The sequence below is a fragment of the Ailuropoda melanoleuca genome, chromosome 8 (assembly GCF_002007445.2).
Source record: "Ailuropoda melanoleuca isolate Jingjing chromosome 8, ASM200744v2, whole genome shotgun sequence".
Lineage (NCBI taxonomy): Eukaryota > Metazoa > Chordata > Mammalia > Carnivora > Ursidae > Ailuropoda > Ailuropoda melanoleuca.
This window is the reverse complement of record NC_048225.1, coordinates 102385890-102407187: the sequence shown is the minus strand read 5'-3', so window position 1 is coordinate 102407187 and position 21298 is coordinate 102385890. Positions and strand designations below refer to the sequence as shown.

The following is a 21298-nucleotide window of genomic DNA, read 5'->3' as shown; positions in this document are numbered from 1 at the left end:
ATAAATAAGGCAGTTGATGGTGCTGTGTCTACAATAATAGAGCATGGTTTGAGATATAGGATAAATTTAAGACCTTTGGAGATAAGACCTATTTATCTACCATTGTAAATTGAGCATGCCTGTGTGTTAGTGCATCCTTTTCTCTTTCAAATAGATCTATCTAGCCTTGAAACATGGTCAGAATTATAGTATATTGAGTAGAATTGCATGTTGCCCTTATATAAATAACTGTTAAGTGATCTGGCAGTGGGATGAATGGAGAAGCTTCCTAGCAATTCCTATTCATGTCCAGGCTTCAGTCTTTTACTTCAAATATGGCTGTTAGGGATCATACAGGTTCTAAAATTATTTCCACTTGTAACGTTAGGCTTGCAGTTAATTGTAGCAGGGCTAAATAGCTGTTAAACATTTGCGTCCAGTGAAATGAATGGCTTACTATTTATGTTTCTTTTTTTTAGTACAACTGCCAAATGTGTCTTCAAATGGAACATCAGGCAAAACAAAGATTTTATAGTTTTTTAGTATCTTCTCAGAGACTCAGGCTGATTTTTAGTGTCATTGCTGTCCCTTTTGTGACCTTGATTTTGAACCTCTGAGTGTCCAGTTTGTAAAGTACTAAAGTTGTAGAACATGTGTTTACAGATTCAGTGAGGCCTTAAAGTTAGGGTGTGGGCTGTTTACCTTTCCCTTCTCTTGGTGCCTAGGTGGGTTTGGGTGTTGCTCAGGGGAAGGTTGTAGGGGCAGAGTCCAACTTTTTTCCTTAACCCCTTCCCCTGACAAATCATTGCCAGAACCTTTCTCTGAAGTATGTCATCTTTTCTTAACCTTGGTACCCTCAATTTTCTGTGAGAAATTGTCTTTTCCTCACTGGGATCCTACTTAAGAAAGAAAACAGAATGAAAACTACTTACTAAACTTCCTTGAGGGAGAAACTCTGGCAGTATAGCTACTTGATTGTAACATGGCTTGGTCTAGGCATATTGAAGTAATATTTGTGCCAATTGTAATCGCTGTAGGGGAGAAGAATCTGGAATTTCTTCTGGTTTCATTTGGTGAGTTTTGTGTCATGAGAAGTCTATGAATGATCTGAAAGAAATAATGTTTTCCTCTTAAATTTTCATAATCGATCTACGGTGAGGTCAACCCATTTGAGCGGAAGATGATTTGTACTAGGGATTTAGCTTTCTTATTATCCTTCTGAGTGATTTTTAAAAGGATGCTTCCATATAGAGACATATAGGTAAGACTTTGGAAGAATATGCCAAAAACTTGTATGAATCACTTCAGTAGATAACCTTGGTAGACATCTGTTAGGCACGTTTTGAGAGTAAGGTCTTCATGTGATCTTGTTATTACATTACTCTTAACGTTTATAAACAAGGCTGTACTTAGCTTGTTCCTATAAAGTGTCCTGGAAAGGAAACCATCTTTTTGAAGGTTTGGGAGGACCGTTTTCCGTGGTATTTTCACATGGTTTTGACAATAATAAATCAAGTCATTTAGAGGTCCTGCAAATACATATTATTGTTAACCAAGTTTTATTAAAAGGGGTGAAAGAGAGGGGCGCCTGGGTGGCTCAGTTGGTTAAGCATCTGTCTTCGGTTTGGGTTATGATCCCAGGCTCTGGGGATTGAGTCCTGTGCTGGGCTCCCTGCTCAGCGGGGAGTCCACTTCTCCCTTTCCCTACACCCCCCCCCAATCTCTCTATCTCTCCCGAATAAATAAATAAAATTAAAAAAAAATAAGTGATGAAAGAGGACCTTATTGGGACTGATGCTTAAAAAGTAAGTATCATGGCATGTCCCTTTTTTACCAGTGTATTTTCATTTACTAATAGATGCTCCTCCATAGAAACAGTGCTTGGACACTTAATATTCTTTTAAATAAGATGTCTGTAAAACTGAAAACTGATGGCTTTTACCAGGCCCTGCCAATTATAGGCGTTATAATTTTAACAAAGATCCTTAATATTTTAGTACAACTTTTTTTTTTTAAGCCACCCAGGTGCCCCTTTAGTACCATTGTTAATCCTCCCTGTATGTTTGCAAATGATTATTTTGATAGTTTCAGGATCTTTTTGGTGGTAGGGTTTTTAGGGAGGACTGGGTTGACACTGGTATACCTTTTCTAAAAATGTTGGCATTATGCAATAGGTCAAGAAATGATTGTTAGAGAATAGAGAAAACAACTTAGGGGGCTGCTTTTAAAATCTGAATGGATAGAGTTCCTTGGAGGGACATATTGGTTGGGAATTCTGTAGGATGAGGATCATTAAGAGTTGTTTCCAGGGTTTGGGTTGAGGACTGACTCTTGGAGTGTTCACAAGACCTTTTCAGCACATCCAAGGGAACTTCCTCTTTTCAACTAAATATATGTAATCAGATTTTCTTGATACACTTTAACCAAAACAATATACTACAGCTGATTGACTATAGAAGAAGATATGAAATTCCAGCTTATTTCTATTTAGCCAGACATAAAGAGTTTTGCAAAATATATGCAATGTAAAACAATGCCATTCTTTTATTTTTTGCTTAATATTAAATGAATTGATTTAAAACATTTTTAAATTTTTTTTTAAAGATTTTATTTATTAATTTGACAGAGAGAGACAGCCGGCGAGAGAGGGAACACAAGCAGGGGGAGTGGGAGAGGAAGAAGCAGGCCCCCAGCAGAGGAGCCTGATGTGGGGCTCGATCCCAGAACGCTGGGATCACGCCCTGAGCCGAAGGCAGACACTTAACGACTGCACCACCCAGGTGCCCCTAAAACATTTTATTTTTTAAGTTTTTATTTATTTAAGTAATTTCTGCACCCAAAGTAGGGCTCGAACTCTGGACCCTAAGATCAAGAGTTGTGCGCTCTTCAAACTGAGCCAGCCAGGTGCTCATAAAATATTTTAAATTTCTGTTGTGATCAGAGTGAATAGATACAAGCTATATAGACTAAAGCTCTTTGAGGTTCTCAATTTTGAGAGTTTTTAAAGAGGTCCATGGGACACCTGGGTGGCTCAGTCAGTTAAGCACCTGCTTTGGGCTTAGGTCAGGATCCCAGGTCAATCCTGCATCAGGCTCCTTTCTCAGCGGGGAGCCTGCTTCTCCCTCTGCCTGCCGCTCTCACTCTGTTTCTCTCTCTCTGACAAATAAATGAATAAAATCTTTAAAAAAACAAAAAATAAAGGGGTCCTAAGACCAAAAATTCGAGAGTTGTAGTCATAAGAGAAACTTAGTTCTGCAAAGGCCTGACTCAGTAGAAATAAATCTAGGATCTGTGCATGTGTAAGAGGTGCATTGATTGCAGAGAACAGTATAAAACCAGTAGAGGGTTTGGTAAGAACTTCAATTATCTATATTTCTGTGAAGTGGAAAGTTTAAAAGTGTTTCCGAGGGGCGCCTGGGTGGCACAGCGGTTAAGCGTCTGCCTTCAGCTCAGGGCGTGATCCCAGCGTTATGGGATCGGGCCCCACATCGGGCTCTTCTGCTGTGAGCCTGCTTCTTCCTCTCCCACTCCCCCTGCTTGTGTTCTCTCTCTCGCTGGCTGTCTCTATCTCTCTGTCGAATAAATAAATAAAATCTTTAAAAAAAAATAAATAAATAAAAGTGTTTCCGAAAGGGAAGACAATAAATTTTCGTATATAACCAATATCAACTAAAATGTAAGAAAATGGACCTTTTTGGTCTTGTTTTGTCATTCTGTTTTATAACATTTATAATAAACAGATATGATTGTGTTTTTGCTGCTTTTTCTTTTTTTTTTTTAAGAATTTATTTGAGAGGAGAGAATGTATATGCACGCACAAGTGTGCCCACGATTTGGGGGGAAGGGCAGAGGGAGAGGGAGAAGCAGACTCCTGCTGAGAAGGGAGCCCCAGCGTGGTGCTGGATCCCCCGGACCTGGAGATCATGGCTTAGCCAAAGGCATATGCTTAACCAAGTGAGCCACCCAGGTGTCCCTGTTTTTGCTTCTTAAAGATTTTATTTTTAAGTAATCTCTACATCCAAAGTGGGACTCAAACTCATAACCCCAAGATCAGGAGTTGCATGGTCCACTGACTGAGCCAGCTGGGCACCCGCATGTGTTTTGCTTCTTGAGAGCTGTCTTTGGGGTCAAGTTTGGAACATAACACATAAAAATTGATCCAAATAATTTTTTAAATTGACTTTATATTTTTAAGAACTGTTAGATTTACAGAAAAATTGTGAAGATAAAGTTCCCATATATTCCTTCACCCAATTTCCACTTTTATTAACATCTTAAATTATTATGACATATTTGCTGTAATTGGTGAACTGATACTGTTATTCACTGAAGTCCATGCGTTTTATTCATATTTCCTTAGTCCTTAGTTTTTAGCTAATACCCCTCTTTTGTTCCAGGATCTCATCCAGGATACCACATTACATTTAGCTGTCATGTCTCTTTAGGCTTTTTTTTAGTTGTTGCAGTTTCTCAGACTTTGTTTCTGATGAACTTGACGGTTTTGAGGAGTACTGACTGGGTATTTTGTAGGATGTCTCATTCTTGGAATTTATCTTGTTTTTCTCATGGTGAGACTGGGTATATGAGCAACTGATTTTTTTTTTTAATTTATTGTTTGTTTATGTTAAGATTTTATTTTTCAGTAATCTCTACACCCAGAGTGGGACTCAAAACTCACGACCCTGAGATCAAGAGTCGCATGCTCCAGTGACTGAGCCAGCCAGGCGCCCCTGATTTTTTTTTTTTTAAATGGGACATCTATTCTTGCAATCTTGTCTCTGAAAGGACTTAAAACTGAGAATTTTGGTATCACCATAACTGACATAAAGCCTGTGCCACAACATGAGCCTCGCCTCACTGGGTGATCTTACTCATGTTTCAGTGAGGAGCGTGTTGTATTTTCACTGAACTGTTATCTGTTTACAAAGTCTTATCATCAAGTTTCCTTCATTGGCACATTTTTACCAGTTAGACCTTTTGACTTTATACTTTTCATCTTTAGCCTTGTAGAGATGCTTAACATTAACTTTCGTGATGAGAATTTTTACTTGTTCAATAACATTTATTGAACATCCTCAGTACTGTTCTGTGAAGGTAGTTTTAAATTCCTCCTTAAAAGTAATTTTTACACTTACATACACTTATATGTAGCTGGTATCTATCTGTAGAGCCAGAATAAGCTGTCATTCATTTTTTAAATAAAAATTTGTATATTCTAGAGAGAGAGAGAGAGGATGCACGCAGAGGGAGAGAATCTTCAAGCAGACTCCCTGCTGAGCGAGGGAGGTCACTTAATGGACTGTGCCGCCCAGGTGCCCCTAAGTTGTCATTCTTAAAAAGGGAGTCTTAAACTACTATGACCACTGTGGTCAAGTTGATTTATTTTTTCCTGTAACTGCAGTACGCAAAATATGACCTTTGAGGCTAAAACAAACTTCCTAGAAGGTATGGATTTTTTTTTTTTTTAAGACTTACTTATTTGAGGAGGGGAGGGGCAGAGGAAGAGAAAGAGAATCCCTGGCAGGCTCCCTGCTGAGTGTGGAGCCCACTGCAGGGCTTGACCCCACGTCCCTGAGGTCATGACCTGAGTCAAAATCAAGAGTCGGTGGGGCGCCTGGGTGGCACAGTGGTTAAGCGTCTGCCTTCGGCTCAGGGCGTGATCCCAGCGTTATGGGATCGAGCTCCACATCAGGCTCTTCCGCTATGAGCCTGCTTCTTCCTCTCCCACTCCCTGTGCTTGTGTTCCCTCTATCGCTGGCTGTCTCTTATCTCTGTCAAATAAATAAATAAAAAATCTTAAAAAAAAAAATCAAGAGTCTGGGGGGCTTAACCAACTGAGCTACCCAGGGCAACAAGGTATGGATTTTTTTTTTTTTTTTTAAGTAGGCTCCATGTCCAGGGTGGAAACCAGTGCGGGGCTTGAACTCAAAACCTGAAATCAAGACATGAGCTGAGATCAAGTTGGAAGCTTAACTGACTGAGCTACCCAGGTGCCCCTGGGTGTTTTATTTATAATGATTAACATTGGAAAGTAAAGGAAATAACCTAAATTTCTAATAGTAAATTTTAAAAAGTATCAATACAATGAAATACTGAATGCTCACAGTATAAGTAAAAGTAAGGTATAAGTGAAGTGTAAGTAAAAGAAAGCATATGTATTTTTAAATTATGATTAAAATTTTTTGAAAATTATGAAGCTAAGCATTTTAAAAAATACTGGAAATATGTATGCCAAATGTAGTAGGTTTTCCTGAGATTATGGCTAAGTTTTTTCTTCTTCATATGTATTCTCTGATATTTCATTAATGAGCATTACTTTTGCATTAGGGAAAATTATTTTAAACCTATTCTGTTGCTTAGTTTTTGCCCCAATAAGAGAATATGTAGTTAGGACGTTTTATGTAGTGGACATACAGGAAATGGCTTGGTTAATAGAAAACACTAATATTGTGGAACCATACATGGGCTTGCCCACTACAGTGTTAAATTTTACAGTATAGAAGTTGAATTCTACTGCCACCCTAGCAGCTCCTCTCTTAGCAGATCCATTAAGTGTCTCTATCCTTGAATTACATACCTAAAACAATCTTAGAAAAAGCTCTCTTAAGCATGGAAACCTGAGAGTACATTCTCCTTTAAGAAGCAGGTTGCATAGGGGCGCCTGGGTGGCTCAGTCGGTTAAGCGTCTGCCTTTGGCTCAGGTCATGATCTCGGGGTCCTGGTATTGAACGCCATGTCTGGGCTTCCTGCTCAACAGGGAGTCTACTTCTCCCTCTCCCTCTGCCCTCCCCGCTCCCTGCTTGTGAGTTCTGTCTCTCTCTCAAATAAATAAGTAAATAAATACAATCTTAAAAAAAACAAAAAAAGCAAGATTGCATATATCTCAATAAAGCTGAAAAAAATACAGCAAAAAAATTAATGGGCCTTGAATATTTTATATTAACTTATGAATGCCATTTTATACGGTTTTATAATGAAGATTAGAGAACTGAAACCATTGTGTTAAACATACCAATCATAAAACAAAACAAGTTTGCATTAGGCTTCCTGGGAACTAAAGCTTTGCGACATAAACATTTCCTCATGACTAATGTTTTTGACCATTCACCTTATAAATGCCAGGACCTGTCTGAAAGCTTTTATTTTGCATGTATTTTATTTAAGCCTCATAGTTTCCACTTTATACATGCACCTAAGCTACAGGGAGATGAGTACAAAGCCATGCAGTCAGGATTTGAACCCAGGCAGTGTGACACCAGAGCGTATCCTCTTTAACAGCTATTTTACTATACAAGGATAAGGGAAATGATGTCATTGTGCTTTAAAAATGAGCGTTGGAGAAATAACAGGGGGCAGGGGTGTGTGGAAATATAAGGGAGTCTTTAACCTGTGTTGGAATTGCTCTCATGCCAACCAGAGTTAGGCTGGAAACAGAGTCCTTAAAGCTTAGAGGTCCAATGCTCCTTGCAAGTTGAGGCTGTAGTGACTTTTTGCTGGAAGAAATTATATTTCAGGGGTCAGAACTTAATGTAAATATAATACTTGCTTTTTTTAAAAAAGATTTTATTTATTTATTTGACAGAGAGAGAGAGAGACAGTCAGTGAGAGAGGGAACACAAGCAGGGAGAGTGGGAGAGGAAGAAGCTCCTCCCAGCGGAGGAGCCCGCTGTGGGGAATGCCGGGATCACGCCCTGAGCCGAAGGCAGACGCTTAACGACTGAGCCACCCAGGCACCCCAATACTTGCTATTTTTGTTTTACAATAAACAATCTTTATATTTGTAATTTTACTTTTCACCATAGTCCTGAAAGTGGCTATTGTTTGTACATCTCAAATGGAAAAGTTAAGATTCTTCAAGTGGTGCTTAAAGAACCAAAATGCAAATCCAAGTCTTCTGACTTTTAAATTCATTGCTCTTTCTGTCCTATACTACTACATCTACGTCTTTCTAACATTCTGAGGAGCCAAGTGTCTTATCCATTATGATGTCTTGGTTAAGCATAAGAAGGGACTGAAAAAAGTAGGTTGGGGTAGTGAGATAAGAACTTGAAGGTACAGAAATTTATGAAAGCCAAACATACTCCCAGGACTTTATTATTTTTTAAGGTTACAGACCCCTTTGAAACCCTGGTGAAAGCTGTGACTGTCCCCCCCAAAATCCACATACACTCAGTTCTGTATTAATGTAAGAACCTCTGATTTAAGAAAAGTGTGATTCTAAAGTCTTAAAATTCTCAGAGTTTTTGTTTGTTTTTTTTTTACTAGTGGCTCACTAGGGATGGAGATCTTAAACAGGCTTTGAACAAATGGATGGCTAATTAAAGCTGCTTGGTGCCAAGCCTACCCTGAGGGAATTAAGAATAAAGGGAGAAGTTAACAGTATCTAACACATTTTATTTCTGTTGGAAAGACACTGTAGTCCTTTGTATTACAGAACTTTCCTGGTAGACACCCGTCAGTGAGTGGTCATTGGACTCCACTGAGGGGCTCATAAATAGTACCTCTGCTTGTCTTTTAATTTATAACTGGGGATTTATAATGATTATGGTGTGCCCAGTTCTACCTCTTAGATTTGTGCAAGTGTCTTAAGGACATCATACTGACATAAAACTATTAACATGACGAAAAAGTAGTCTTTTAAATTGTAATTCATATGTATGTCACTCAAATCTTTATTAAGGTTGAAGGGTGCCTGGGTGGCTCAGTTGGTTAAGCATCCGACTCTGGATTTCCGCCTGGGTCATGATCTCAGAGTTGTGGGATTGAGCCCGTCAGGCTCCATGCTGCATGCTGCATGTGGTGCCTGCTTGGGATTCTCTGTCTGCCTCTCCTTCTGTCCTTCCTCACCACCCCTCCCCTGAGCTCTTTCTCAAATAAATAGCTCTTTAAAAAAAAAATCTTTATTGAGGTTGATAAATCTTGGCATGCTCAACTGAAAATTTTTCTGACTTGCCTTAAAACACTAAGATAAATTCTTTGGTTCCTTTAAATTTTGCATTATAGTTCTGTGTTAATGTGTTGCTAACCTAGAAACTGATAACCTAGAAACAGTAAGACTCTGGATTAAAACACGAAGTTTAGCTCTGCTGCATTGGATTAAAAATCCTTTGAGTGCATTCTATGATGACTGGCTTTAATAGACCATATCCAGTTTAAAAATGCATTGGTCCTCAATGTTATTCTTTGTAAACTAACCAGAATGAGTGTTTGACAATGATTTTTTTTTTTTAAAGATTTTTTATTTATTTATTAGACAGAGATAGAGACAGCCAGCGAGAGAGGGCACAAGCAGGGAGAGTGGGAGAGGAAGAAGCAGGCTCATAGCTGAGGAGCCTGACGTGGGGCTCGATCCCATAACGCCGGGATCACGCCCTGAGCCGAAGGCAGACGCTTAACCGCTGTGCCACCCAGGCGCCCCTGACAATGATTTTTAAAAACTAATTTTGTCTGCAGGAGTCAGAGAATCAACTTTTGGAATAGCCTTCGTAGAGAATGTACTTTCTCATTTTGCTGAGTATTAGATCTCAAAATGGTGATAGCTTCCTGTATTTAGAAAGATGAAGACAATATTCTGATATGTGGATGCTAATTGTGGATCATTTACAGAGTGAATTTTCATGGAGTTTTTGAAAAATCCTTAGCATCCTATGAAAGTTATTTTCCCACTGGTCAATTTTATCTCAAATTTCTCTCCATTAAGTGTATGGTGAGTTGTTGCTCAGGTAGTGCTGGGACTAAGGAGAATGCTTGCTTGATGTTTCCCAGGCCTCTGAGGATTTTGAGGCTTCAACTTCCTACTTAACTGCCTTCCCAAGGGGTGTGTGTGTGTGTGTGTGTGTGTGTATATATATGTGTGTGTGTGTGTATATATATATATATATATATATATATATATATATATATATGGAAGAAGCAGGCTCCTCGCCGAGCAGGGAGCCTGACGTGGGGCTCGATCCCTGGGATCATGACCCAAGCTGAAGGCAGTCGCTTAACCAACTGAGCCACCCAGGCGCCCCCAAGGAATATATTTTTTTAGTGCTTAGGAAAATAATTGAAGTTTTAAATAATAGTTAAGTAATAATGATAAATAATAAATAGGCCTTTCAAAATGAAGGCTTAAAATAAAAGCCATTTTATTTTATTTTTTTAAAAAGATTTATTTATTTCAGTGAGAGAGAGAGAGAAGGAGAAGGGGGGACGGGCAGAGGAAGGAGGAGAGAGAAACTCAAGCAGACTCTGTGCTGAGTGTGGAGCCTGACATGGGACTCCATCCATGATCCTGAGATCGTTCCCTGAGCTGAAATCAAGATTTGCTCCCCCCCCCTTTTTTTTTTTAAAGATTTTACTTATTTATTTGACAGAGAGATACAGCCAGTGAGAGAGGGAATACAAGCAGGGGGAGTGGGAGAGGAAGAAGCAGGCTCCCAGTGGAGGAGCCTGATGTGGGGCTCGATCCCAGGACTCCGGGATCACGCCCTGAGCCGAAGGTAGACGCTTAATGACTGAGCCACCCAGGCACCCCACAAGAGTTGCTCCCTTAACTGATTGAGCCACCCAGGCACCCCTAAAAGCCATTTTAAAGTTTTAAAAGTGAGTGAATCTTAGCAGGGGACTTATATGGATGGGATGCCTTGCAATCTATGAACTCTTAAAACACACCTAGTTTTTGGAAATGCTGTTTTTATGTTAGAAGAATGATTTATGAACCATTTCATTGTTAGAGGCTAAAGTTTTGGTTAGATTATATGGGATATCCCCTTTAGATACTTAAGTGCCAAACGCAGAATTATCTCACACTGTTATTTAATGGTCTCTTCCCTTCTTTGATGGCTTTTTTTCCCCCCATATAAGAGTTACAGCCCATCAAAGGCCAAACTCAGCCAAGGATATCTTAATTCTAATATTTCAGTGAGGATTGCAAATAATAAGTAATTCTTTATTGGATAAAGCTTTGCAGCTGACAATGAAAGTCTTGAAACTAAATGACATTTATCCCATTTTCCCTCATTCTTTGTAATTAGAAGAGGCAACAGTTTTCAGCGATCTGTGTTTAATGAAGGAATGATCTTCTGAAAGAGTTTTAGTTTTTAACATATTATACCCACTGTGTGAACTTCCTTGTTGGTAGATATGTATTGTTTTCCTCTTGATGCTTTATTTTTAGGATTCATTTTATTTGAAAAAGCTTCAGTATAAAATAAGCATAAATTAAATAATACAAACATATACACCCATATATACAAAGACACAGCTCACTGTAATATATAAAACTTTAATATATAGAGGAGATGAAATTAATTTCTCTATCATTGTGTTTTGGGGAGTAATCATTTACTTGTATATTCTTACACATTATCTTTAATACATTTTTGGTCTAACCTTCAACCCAGATCAGTTCATTTCAGAAAGCCTACAGCTTTTATGCAGTATTAGAGAGCAAAGCTCTGAGCAACATAAAATCTTCCTATTAGCCTGTGATAGAATATTGAGCAATGTGATTTTCTTCTACTACGTTGTGTTCTGTGCAGTAAAACACATTGCTTTCATTATCTTCAGTTATCATGCCAAACAAAAATAAATCACTTTCATCTTTCTGACCCAGGGTGGAATAGGTAGTATTTTTAAGTTGCTTAACAAAGTATAGTATTTCTTTAACTGACAACTGACATTGAAACAGAAACCATAGTCTTTGTGAAAGACGCAGTATGACAACACGAAGTACTTGAAGGCCTTATCTGTGATGGCCTTTTTAAACAGGTAGTGCTGCCATTTTTTTTCTTTTTTTTGTTTCTTCCTTTTTGGAATTCGAATAGTAAATAGCTTTGTACCAGTTTGTAATCTGCATTTTTTTTCCTTTTTAAAAGAAATTATGGTAAAATGTAATCTTTTTAACATAATAGTTTATCAGGCATTGCTGGTGGGCACTTTTTACTGAAGTCTCCCTATCACTAAAACAAAACCTTGTTTTACTTTTTTTTTTTTTTTAAAGCAAACTCTATGCCCAGTGTGGGGCCTGAATTAACAACCTAAAGATCAAGAATTGCATGTTCCATGGGCTGAGCCAACCAGGCACCCCACACCTTGTTTTACTTTTAAACTAAAAGCAATCAATAATAATAAAAGTTCTAATAATGTAGATTTGAAATAACAGTAATCTCTTTCTCCCTTCTATTATAAAAGTCTTTAAAATTTACATACATGTAATACTGTTTGCACGATTTTACATGTTTTAGTTTTTTTACTCATTAAGTCTTGGCTGTCTTTCTATATTTAGAACATGTAGATCTTTTTTTATTACAGCTGCAGAGTGTTTTATTGCTATTTACAGATGTGTCCACATTTATTTACCTTACTCTCTCCACTGATAGATACTAAGGTTTTTTCTTTTTAAGATTTTTTTTTAAAGATTTTATTTATTTATTTGACAGAGAGAGAGACAGCCAGTGAGAGAGGGAACACAAGAAGGGGGAGTGGGAGAGGAAGAAGCAGGCTCCCAAAAGAGGAGCCTGATACAGGGCTCCCTCCCAGAACACCGGGATCACGCCCTGAGCCGAAGGCAGACGCTTAACGACTGTGCCACCCAGGCGCCCCAGCAAGAGTTTTTTTTTTTTTTTTTAAAGTAATTTCTACACCCAGTGTGGGGCTCAAACTTAAACCCTGAGATCAAGAGCCTCATGTTCCACCCACTGAACCAGCCAGGTGCCCCAATATTAAGGTTTTAAGTTAAAACAATTCTGCAGTAAATTTCCTCTTCTCTGTATCTTGGTGTTGTAAGTGGTAATAAATATTTGGAAATTCTCACCCGAGGAATTACGGAGTCAGTAGACTTTTAAAAATGTGATGCTTTCTAATTGACCTCCAAAAATAGCATACCTAAGCATCAGGGTCCACATTTCCTCGCATATTGCTAATATGGGTGGTGTGTATATTTTAAATCTTTGCTAACCTGGTAGGTAAAAACAAGGGGATCTTGTGTATTTCTTGGATTTTGAATAAAGTTGGACATCAGTCTTTTTACAGCTAACCATTTTTTCTTGCTAATTACTAACACAATTTGTCCATTTTTCTGTATTTTCTTATTTATTGTTATGAGTTCTCCATAAATCTAGAATTTTAAAATGCTGTATAATATTCAGTGTTGTTATAGTATCAATCATATCTTTCTAACATTATACTTCAGTTAATTTAATGCATGTACATTGTTGATTCTGGGTGAATTATTTTCTTAGAACAAACTTCTGGGGGCGCCTGGGTGGCACAGCGGTTAAGCGTCTGCCTTCAGCTCAGGGCGTGATCCCGGTGTTCTGGGATGGAGCCCTGTATCAGGCTCCTCTTTTGGGAGCCTGCTTCTTCCTCTCCCACTCCCCCTTCTTGTGTTCCCTCTCTCACTGGCTGTCTCTATCTCTGTCAAATAAATAAAATCTTAAAAAAAAAAAAAAAAGAACAAACTTCTGGCTATGAAATTGGGAAAAAAGGCTGTGAACTTCCTTGTATTGTTTTCTTAATCTGAAGTAATTTATTTAATATGTAATAGATGTTATTTAATGTATGTAATATGTTTCAGATTGTATTTCAAATGGCTAAGGACGTAGACAAAAATCACGTATAATCCTACCACCAAAGACAACAGCCACTGTTAATCGTTTTGCTGTATATCTTTCCAGTGTTTTATTTTTATATTGCATACCCTGTTTTTCTTTCTCTCCTTAATGAATATAAGGAACATCTTTCAATGTCAATAAGTAGAGCTATACCACAGCATTTTTTGTCTTTTTGCTTTTTTTAATGTGTTAAAATATTATAATGCGCATAATATAGAATTACCATTGTAATAATTTTCAGGGTACAATTTAGTGACATTAAGTACATTCATATCCATTAACACTAATCCATCTCCAGAACTTTTTCATTATTCCAAACTGAAACTGTATAACCAGTAATACAGCATAATTTTTATTCCTTTAACTATTCTTCTGTTGTGGATATTTTAGTTATTTGCAGTTTTATCTACTTTATAAGTAGCATAATACTCTTCTTGCCTAATTATTTCCTCATGGTAACAGTTCTTCTAAGAATTTGTAACAGTAGATATGTTAAGGATGATTCTTTAAGATTAGTCTTGAATGGCAGTCTTCACCATCGCCCCAAAACTTATCTTTATTTTTATAATAAAAGTTAAGGTAACTAGGAGGTTACATATAAAAATATAGTTTATGGACGTTTTGATGTTAATATAGCTATTTTGTAAAAAGATAACTTCTTTGGAATAGAGGAATCAAAATCTCTTTCAATGTCAGTAATTTTGGGGGGGGTACCTGGCTGGCTCAGTCCAAAGGGCGTGTGATTCTTGATCTCGGGGTTGTAACTTCAAAGTCAGGGATTTTTCAACAGCTTGAGGGTAAGTGACTTTACTCATTTGGGAGGGTGTGAAGAGGGGTATGCACAGGATGCATCATTCATATGGGGAAGGGTAATCATACATATTGTGCTGTTCTGGTGAAAAAAGGTTAAACTATTACCCATGTTCTGTTGTATTTGACTGGGTAGAGATAGTGTGTTTTACTTACCTGGGATTTTAACAGAATTTTTAAAATGTCAGAATTATAAATTCTTCTAATCAAAGCCTTTGCTTCTCTCCTAGGATTGGCAGCCACCATTTGCATGTGATGTTGATAAACTTCATTTTACCCCACGTATCCAGAGGCTGAATGAATTGGAGGTAATATCTTAGCTGTTGTTCTGGTGGACTGTATTCCAGAGGGACTTTCTTTGAAGAATCTCTGTCACAAATCTAGTGGTTTTAGTGAAGCTAAAATATGGTAATCATTGATAATCATGGTAAAACAAATGGCAATAAGGCATTTGTAGGGAGCCAGATTTCATTAAAAACACGGATTTTTGTCAATCATTGTTGGCCTCTTAATTCATTTAAATCCTTCTAAATTTAGGTGACAACCGCAAGAATTTAGGTTTTTTTTTGTTTTTGTTTTTGTTTTTTTTAGATTTTATTTATTTATTTGACAGAGACAGCCAGCGACAGAGGGAACACAAGCAGGGGGAGTGGGAGAGGAAGAAGCAGGCTCATAGCGGAGGAGCCTGACGTGGGGCTCGATCCCACAACGCTGGGATCACGCCCTGAGCCGAAGGCAGACGCCCAACCGCTGTGCCACCCAGGCGCCCCAGAATTTAGGTTTTGAAAGGAATGTACTTTGAGAACCATCTAATAGAAAAGATATCCAGCTCTAATTTTCTTCCAAATACACGTCTTCTCTTAGATTTAATAACATACTTTAATTTCCTTAAGAGGGGTGAGGAATACTTGGGTATTCTCTAGAGAAGAGATGATGTTTTTTTCAATCCCTTTGCTACTGAAAGCCTAAAGTACAGGGTGAATAAGGCTTGGGTATTGGTAACCTAGAAGTAATGTTTACATTAATGTTTCACTAACCTAATTTTCATATTGAATCATGTTTGTTTTTCTATAAAAAACCGAACATTTTTAACTTGAACACACGTCTACTGGGATTCTGTGGACATTGGTGATAGTAGCATCTAGTGTCTGTATTTTCTTTCTATTCTTTCTTTTTTATTTTTTTAATGATTTAAGTTCCTTTTTTTTTTTTTTTTAAATATTTTATTTATTTATTTGACAGAGAGACAGCGAGAGAGGGAACACAAGCAAGGGGAGTGGGAAAGGAAGGAGCAGGCTTCCCACTGAGCAGGGAGCCCGATGTGGGGCTTGATTCCAGGACCCTGGGATCGTGACCTGAGCCCAAGGCAGATGGTCAACGACTGAGCCACCCAGGTGCCCCTAGTGTCTGTATTTTCAAGTTAAGATTGAAAGATAGGAAATGCGGGGCGCCTGGGTGGCTCAGTCGTTAAGCGTCTGCCTTCGGCTCAGGGCATGATCCCAGAATCGAGCCCCATCTCGGGCTCCTCCGCTGGAAGCCTGCTTCTTCCTCTCCCACTCCCCCTGCTTGTGTTCCCTCTCTCGCTGGCTGTCTCTATCTCTGTCAAATAAATAAATAAAATCTTTAAAAAAAAAAAAGATAGGAAATGGGTACTAACTTTGAGGCCTTAGACTGTGTTTGGGAACATCTGAACATTCATGTCCGTTTTGCTCTTGAGCAAAATAAAACTCCTAAAACTGTCTGACTTAAACTTAATTTTCAAGGAGGGGAAAAAAAATGACAAAATTTTTTAATGACTTACAGACAACAGTAATAATTTGTTAAAGGAATAACATTTAGTTGGGAAAGTGTCTCCTGGTTTTCTGTTATCTTATCAGGACTCATTAAAATTGATACGGAATTGCTGTTGCAAATCCATTTTTAGATTTGTGTTTGAGAAAATAAGAAAATTTATGCTTGGAAAAACAGTCCTTTAAAATATCCCGTTTGTAGAAAGACCAAGAGGGGCATATGGAAGCTTAATTGTCTTATAATTTTAACCAATAACAGAATTGTGCTTATAGTGTTCCGTAAGTGAAGCCCTTTTCAGAGTGCCTACTTATGGGAAGGCTTACTGAGTGTTTAACTCTCTGCTTGACACGTGGTAGGGGCTGAATTACATTTTTGTTGAGTTAATGTATAATTACTTAACTAGCTTTATTTTGTATATTTTGCATTTATTTTGTATGTATTTTGTATATTTTTGGGCAGTTTATTGAATTCAGAAGTGATATATCACTTTATTCTTTTTTTTCTTCTTAACTTTATTTTAGAGAGAGAAAGAGAGCATGAGTGGGAGGGCAGAGGGTGAGAATCTCAAGCAGACTCTGCACTTAGCACAGAGCCTTATGCGGGGTTTGATCTCACGACACTGAGATCACGACCTGAGCTGAAAGGAAAAGTCGGATGCTCAACTGACTGTGCCACCCAGGCACACCTCCCTGAAATATTCTAGGAGTGAAAATACCACACACATAGGTAATAGACAGGAGTTTTAAAATAAGCTAGGTAAGATTAAAATGCATTGCTTTGTCATTTAGGCTCAAACTCGAGTAAAACTGAATTTCTTGGACCAGATTGCAAAGTATTGGGAGTTGCAGGGAAGTACTCTGAAAATTCCACACGTGGAGAGGAAGATCTTGGACTTGTTTCAGCTCAATAAGGTAAGAGGCTAACGGCCATCTCCCTCATTTTAGTGCCTTTCTGCTAGCGTGAATTTGATCTTCCTCATCTTAAAAAGAAACTTATTGTTTGAAGTATGTAAAATGAAATTCTCCATTCACTTTAACAGTGATCGGGCTCTACTTGTCAGGTCTGAAAGCCTTATCTCGTGAAATATTTTGCTGCCACCTTTTGCGTGTGTCATTTTCAACTTAACAATATTTCTGTAAGATACTCCTTTCTGTTTTATTACAGTTAAAACAACTGGGACTTAGGGAGAAAATTGACCAAGCTCTAAAGGCTGAGTCATAATTCTGTACCTGAAATGCAGGTTCACTTCAGTGTAAAGCCTACATTCTTTCCCCCAAAATGGTGCCGTCTGTCCTACTCCTTAGTTTATGGAGATTTCTGAGCATCACTGTGTTGGACCAAGTACTAGGGCTCGTTCTTTGTTAGAGATTTGATTGTTGATCTCGTTCTTCCTCCCAGAAAATCTTGACTGCTCTGGGGAACTCAGAAGTAGCTTTGGGGGTATAAAATGTTCATGGACTATATTGTCAGAAGTGATCTTTTAATTTTCTAGCTTGAAATTAGTAGTGCATATATATTTTCCTTTGACTTAGGAAAGTGTATTTTTAAAAATTAACACAGCCAAGAACATTTTGTTCTTGGAGTCATACCTAGGTACGAGGGAATTTCCATATAGGCGTTTCTAATTTCTTTTGCTGTTAACAGTTAGTTGCAGAAGAAGGTGGATTTGCAGTTGTTTGCAAGGATAGAAAATGGACCAAAATTGCCACCAAGATGGGATTTGCTCCTGGCAAAGCTGTGGGCTCCCATATCAGAGGGCATTATGAACGCATCCTCAATCCCTACAACTTGTTCCTGTCAGGAGACAGTTTGAGGGTGAGTATTGAGGCCAACTTTAACCTGTTTTATTTCGCAGCTTATCGGTATATTATCTTTAAGGGTGAATGAAGAGGCCTTAATTAATTCTGTGTGGAAGAAATTGTTGAGGAGACTTTGTTTTGTGAATTTTTCCTCCAGTGTTTGTGTCGTTCTGTTTTGAGAGCAGCCATACTTAGAAGTTTGTTTTTGAAATGAATAAGGTTGTGGAGGAAATAGCCTTTTGCTGTCAGAAGCTGAAGTCTGTATTTAACTTCACTAAAGCTATGTCTTCCTTATGATTATTATCTTGTTATGGTTCATGCTTTTGCATTCATATACTATGGAGAGCGTATTCCTAGTTGTCACATGAACATACCATCTGTGAAATAACTTGCCTACCTGTTCTCTTGCCAGTTGAGATCTCCAAGGAGATTTTCAGATAGAATGCTGATATGGGTAAAAGGTAGTGGGCTTAATAATGCTGGATAGCTAATGGATCCCTCTTCTAATAGTTCCTGTGTAGCCATGTTTGTTGTCTTACAAAGATGGTATCTGCCAACTTATTCAAATAAGAACTTTTGTTGTAGGATGCCTGGGTGGCTCAGTTGGTTGAGCAACTGCCTTGGGCTCAGATCATGGTCCCGGGGTCCTGGGATTGAGTCCCACGTTGGGTTCCCCCTGCTCTGCGGAAAGCATGCTTCTCCCTCTCCATCTGCCTGCCACTCCCCCTGCTTGTGCGCGTGCCCCCCCCCATCAAATAAATAAATAAAATCTTTAAAAAAAAAAACTTTTGTTGTAATTAAAGTAAAACTGTATTATAAAATCTTCCTACTTCAAGACCCTGATGGAAAGAATAATGTCGTAATCCGTTTACACCCTTTGAGTTATTCTAAGGCAAGAGCCGTGAGCCCTATAATTTTAAGAATTGTTACTGTGCTATAGAGAAGTAGAAAGATAATAACATAGTTTCAGAGGGTAAACTACTAATCAAAACTCTATCTTGATATTATGGACATACCATCTGTAATGCTCAAATCCTATAGATTTTTATAGCATTGCATTTTCCCATCCTCTCTCCCTTCTTGATTCCAGGGGAGCTTTCTTTTCAGCTTAGAAGAATATGATAAGTCTAATATTCAGAAAGTTGTCGTTTTTAAATGTACATGTGTGAATGTTCAATGAACCCAGGGATGAAATTATTTAGAATGTTGTATGTGGAGCCTTTATGCCTCTGTTTTATAGTCAGATCTACATTCAGTTGCCTACAGTAGATTTTCTCCTTATTAACCTTTCTGTTTCAGTGTGGAAGTCACAATGGTAAGAGGAAAGTCTACCTGCTTTATGGGTTGCAACATTTAAAAAATATCTATATACTTAGTGTAAGTTTCATAGTTGAAAAGCATGTAAGCATTTATTCAGTTGTAGTCTGAAAGGAATAGGTATTTAAAGATAACTTTTACAAGCATTACATTTTCAACACATATAAATACTTATTGAGGGGCCCGTTGTGTGCCAAGTACGTTCTAGGCATTGAAAGGTATTCATTGCAGAAAGCTTAAAAACAAAGGAAAGTGTGATGAAAATAAAATCACTCTTAATCCTCTCATCTGTTTTTTTCTGAGGCTGTTTTTATGCATGTATACACACACTGGGATTGTATTCTTCACTTACAGTATTATAACCTGCCTTTTCTCTGCTTAATATATCATGAGCATTTGCCATGTCATTGAATATTTTTGAAGGCCTAGTTGAATGACTCTGGCATTCCATTTTTATAGCCTGACCTTGATTTCTTCATTGTTGAATGTTATATTTATTATACTGTGATGGCCAGTTTTTGTACTTAGTTTTTGGCTCATTTCTGATTTTTGAAAATAATTCTTAGAGAAAGGATATCTAGAATATGTATATTTTAAAAGAGTGGAAAACGCAATACCACCACACACCTATTAGAATGGCCAAATTCAAAGCACCGACAGCACAAAGGGTGGCAAGAACAACAGATGTTTTCATCCATTGCTGGCCGGAATGCAAAATGACACAGCTACTCTGGAAGACACTTGGCAGTTTCTTAGAAAACTAAACATACTCTGTTACCGTACAATCCAGCAGTCATGTTCCTTGGTATTTACACAGAGGAGTTGAAAACTTATGTCCACACAAAGCCTGCACATGGATGTTTTTTAGTAACTTTATTACTCTTAATTGCCAAGACTTGAATGCAACCAAGCTGTCCTTCAGTAGGTAAATGGATAAATGAACGGTGGTATATCCAGACAATGGAGTATTATTAGGCATTAAAAAGAAAAGAGATCTAAAAAAAAAAAAAAAAAGAAAGAAAAGAGATCTCAAGCCATGATAAGACAAGGAGAGGAGCCTTAAATGTGTATCACTACGTGAAAGAACCAACACGAGAAGGCTACATATACTGTATTTTTCCAAACATAGTATTCTAGAAAAGAAAACTATAGGAACAGTAAAACGATCAGTGGTTGCCAGGGGTTTTGGGGCGGGTGGGGGGCGGGGAATACTCAGAGCACAGAGGATTGTTAGAGCAGTGAAAATATCCTGTATGGCGTTGTACATTTGTCCAAACCCAGAGAGAATGTGTACCACAAGTGAGTCCTGATGTCACCCGTGAACTGTGTCGGTTCATCACTTGTAACAGATGTGCCGCTACTCTGGTGGGGGATGATGACAATGGGGGAGGTGCATGTGGGAGGCCGGGGGTATAGTCAATATCCACCTGCATCTCAACTATGCTGTAAACCTCAAACCTCTCTAAAAAAATAAAGTCTCAATATTAAGAAAAAAAATGATGCCAACCAAGGAATTGTTGCAGAGGGTGAACCGAAGCCTAGAGTAAGTTTTGGGACACGAGAAGTTGAGCAGAGATATGCTAGTGCAGTGGGACAGAGGCTCCAATCCTATAGTCCTGTGTTTTCTTCTGCTTTTCTTTTTCCTTTTTTTTTTTTTTTTTTTTTTTTTAAGGTTTATTTATTTTAGAGAGAAAAGCGGGGGAGGGAGACGGAGGGAGAAACTCTAAGACTGTGCCATGAGCTTGGAGCCCAGTGCCAGGCTTGATCTCAACACCCTAAGATTACAGCCTGAGCCAAAAGCAAGAGTTGGATGCAGAACTGACTGTGCCACCCAGGTGCCCCTCTTGTATTCCTGTGTTTTCTAAGTGTCTTGGCGGATCGGTCTGTCTCTGTAGGATGGTGTCCTCATGTTATGGTATCAGTCACCTCTCAATCCCAGTTTCTCAAAGGTTAAAATTAGTCTGCATGTACTAGCAGTGGATACAAAGCAAACACATCAGT

General features: G+C 38.2%; 1 protein-coding gene across 1 annotated transcript in view; it reads left to right on the top strand.

Annotated features, from left to right (window-relative positions):
- The first annotated feature begins 11719 nt into the window (after positions 1-11719).
- Positions 11720-21298, top strand: part of KDM5B (lysine demethylase 5B) — a 51579-nt gene continuing 42000 nt past the window's right edge. Inside the window, exons 1-5 of the mRNA XM_034667660.1 lie at positions 11720-11736; positions 14371-14377; positions 14621-14698; positions 16970-17092; positions 17826-17996. Coding sequence (XP_034523551.1) covers positions 11720-11736; positions 14371-14377; positions 14621-14698; positions 16970-17092; positions 17826-17996 — 396 coding nt within the window. The remainder of the gene's footprint in view (positions 11737-14370; positions 14378-14620; positions 14699-16969; positions 17093-17825; positions 17997-21298) is intronic.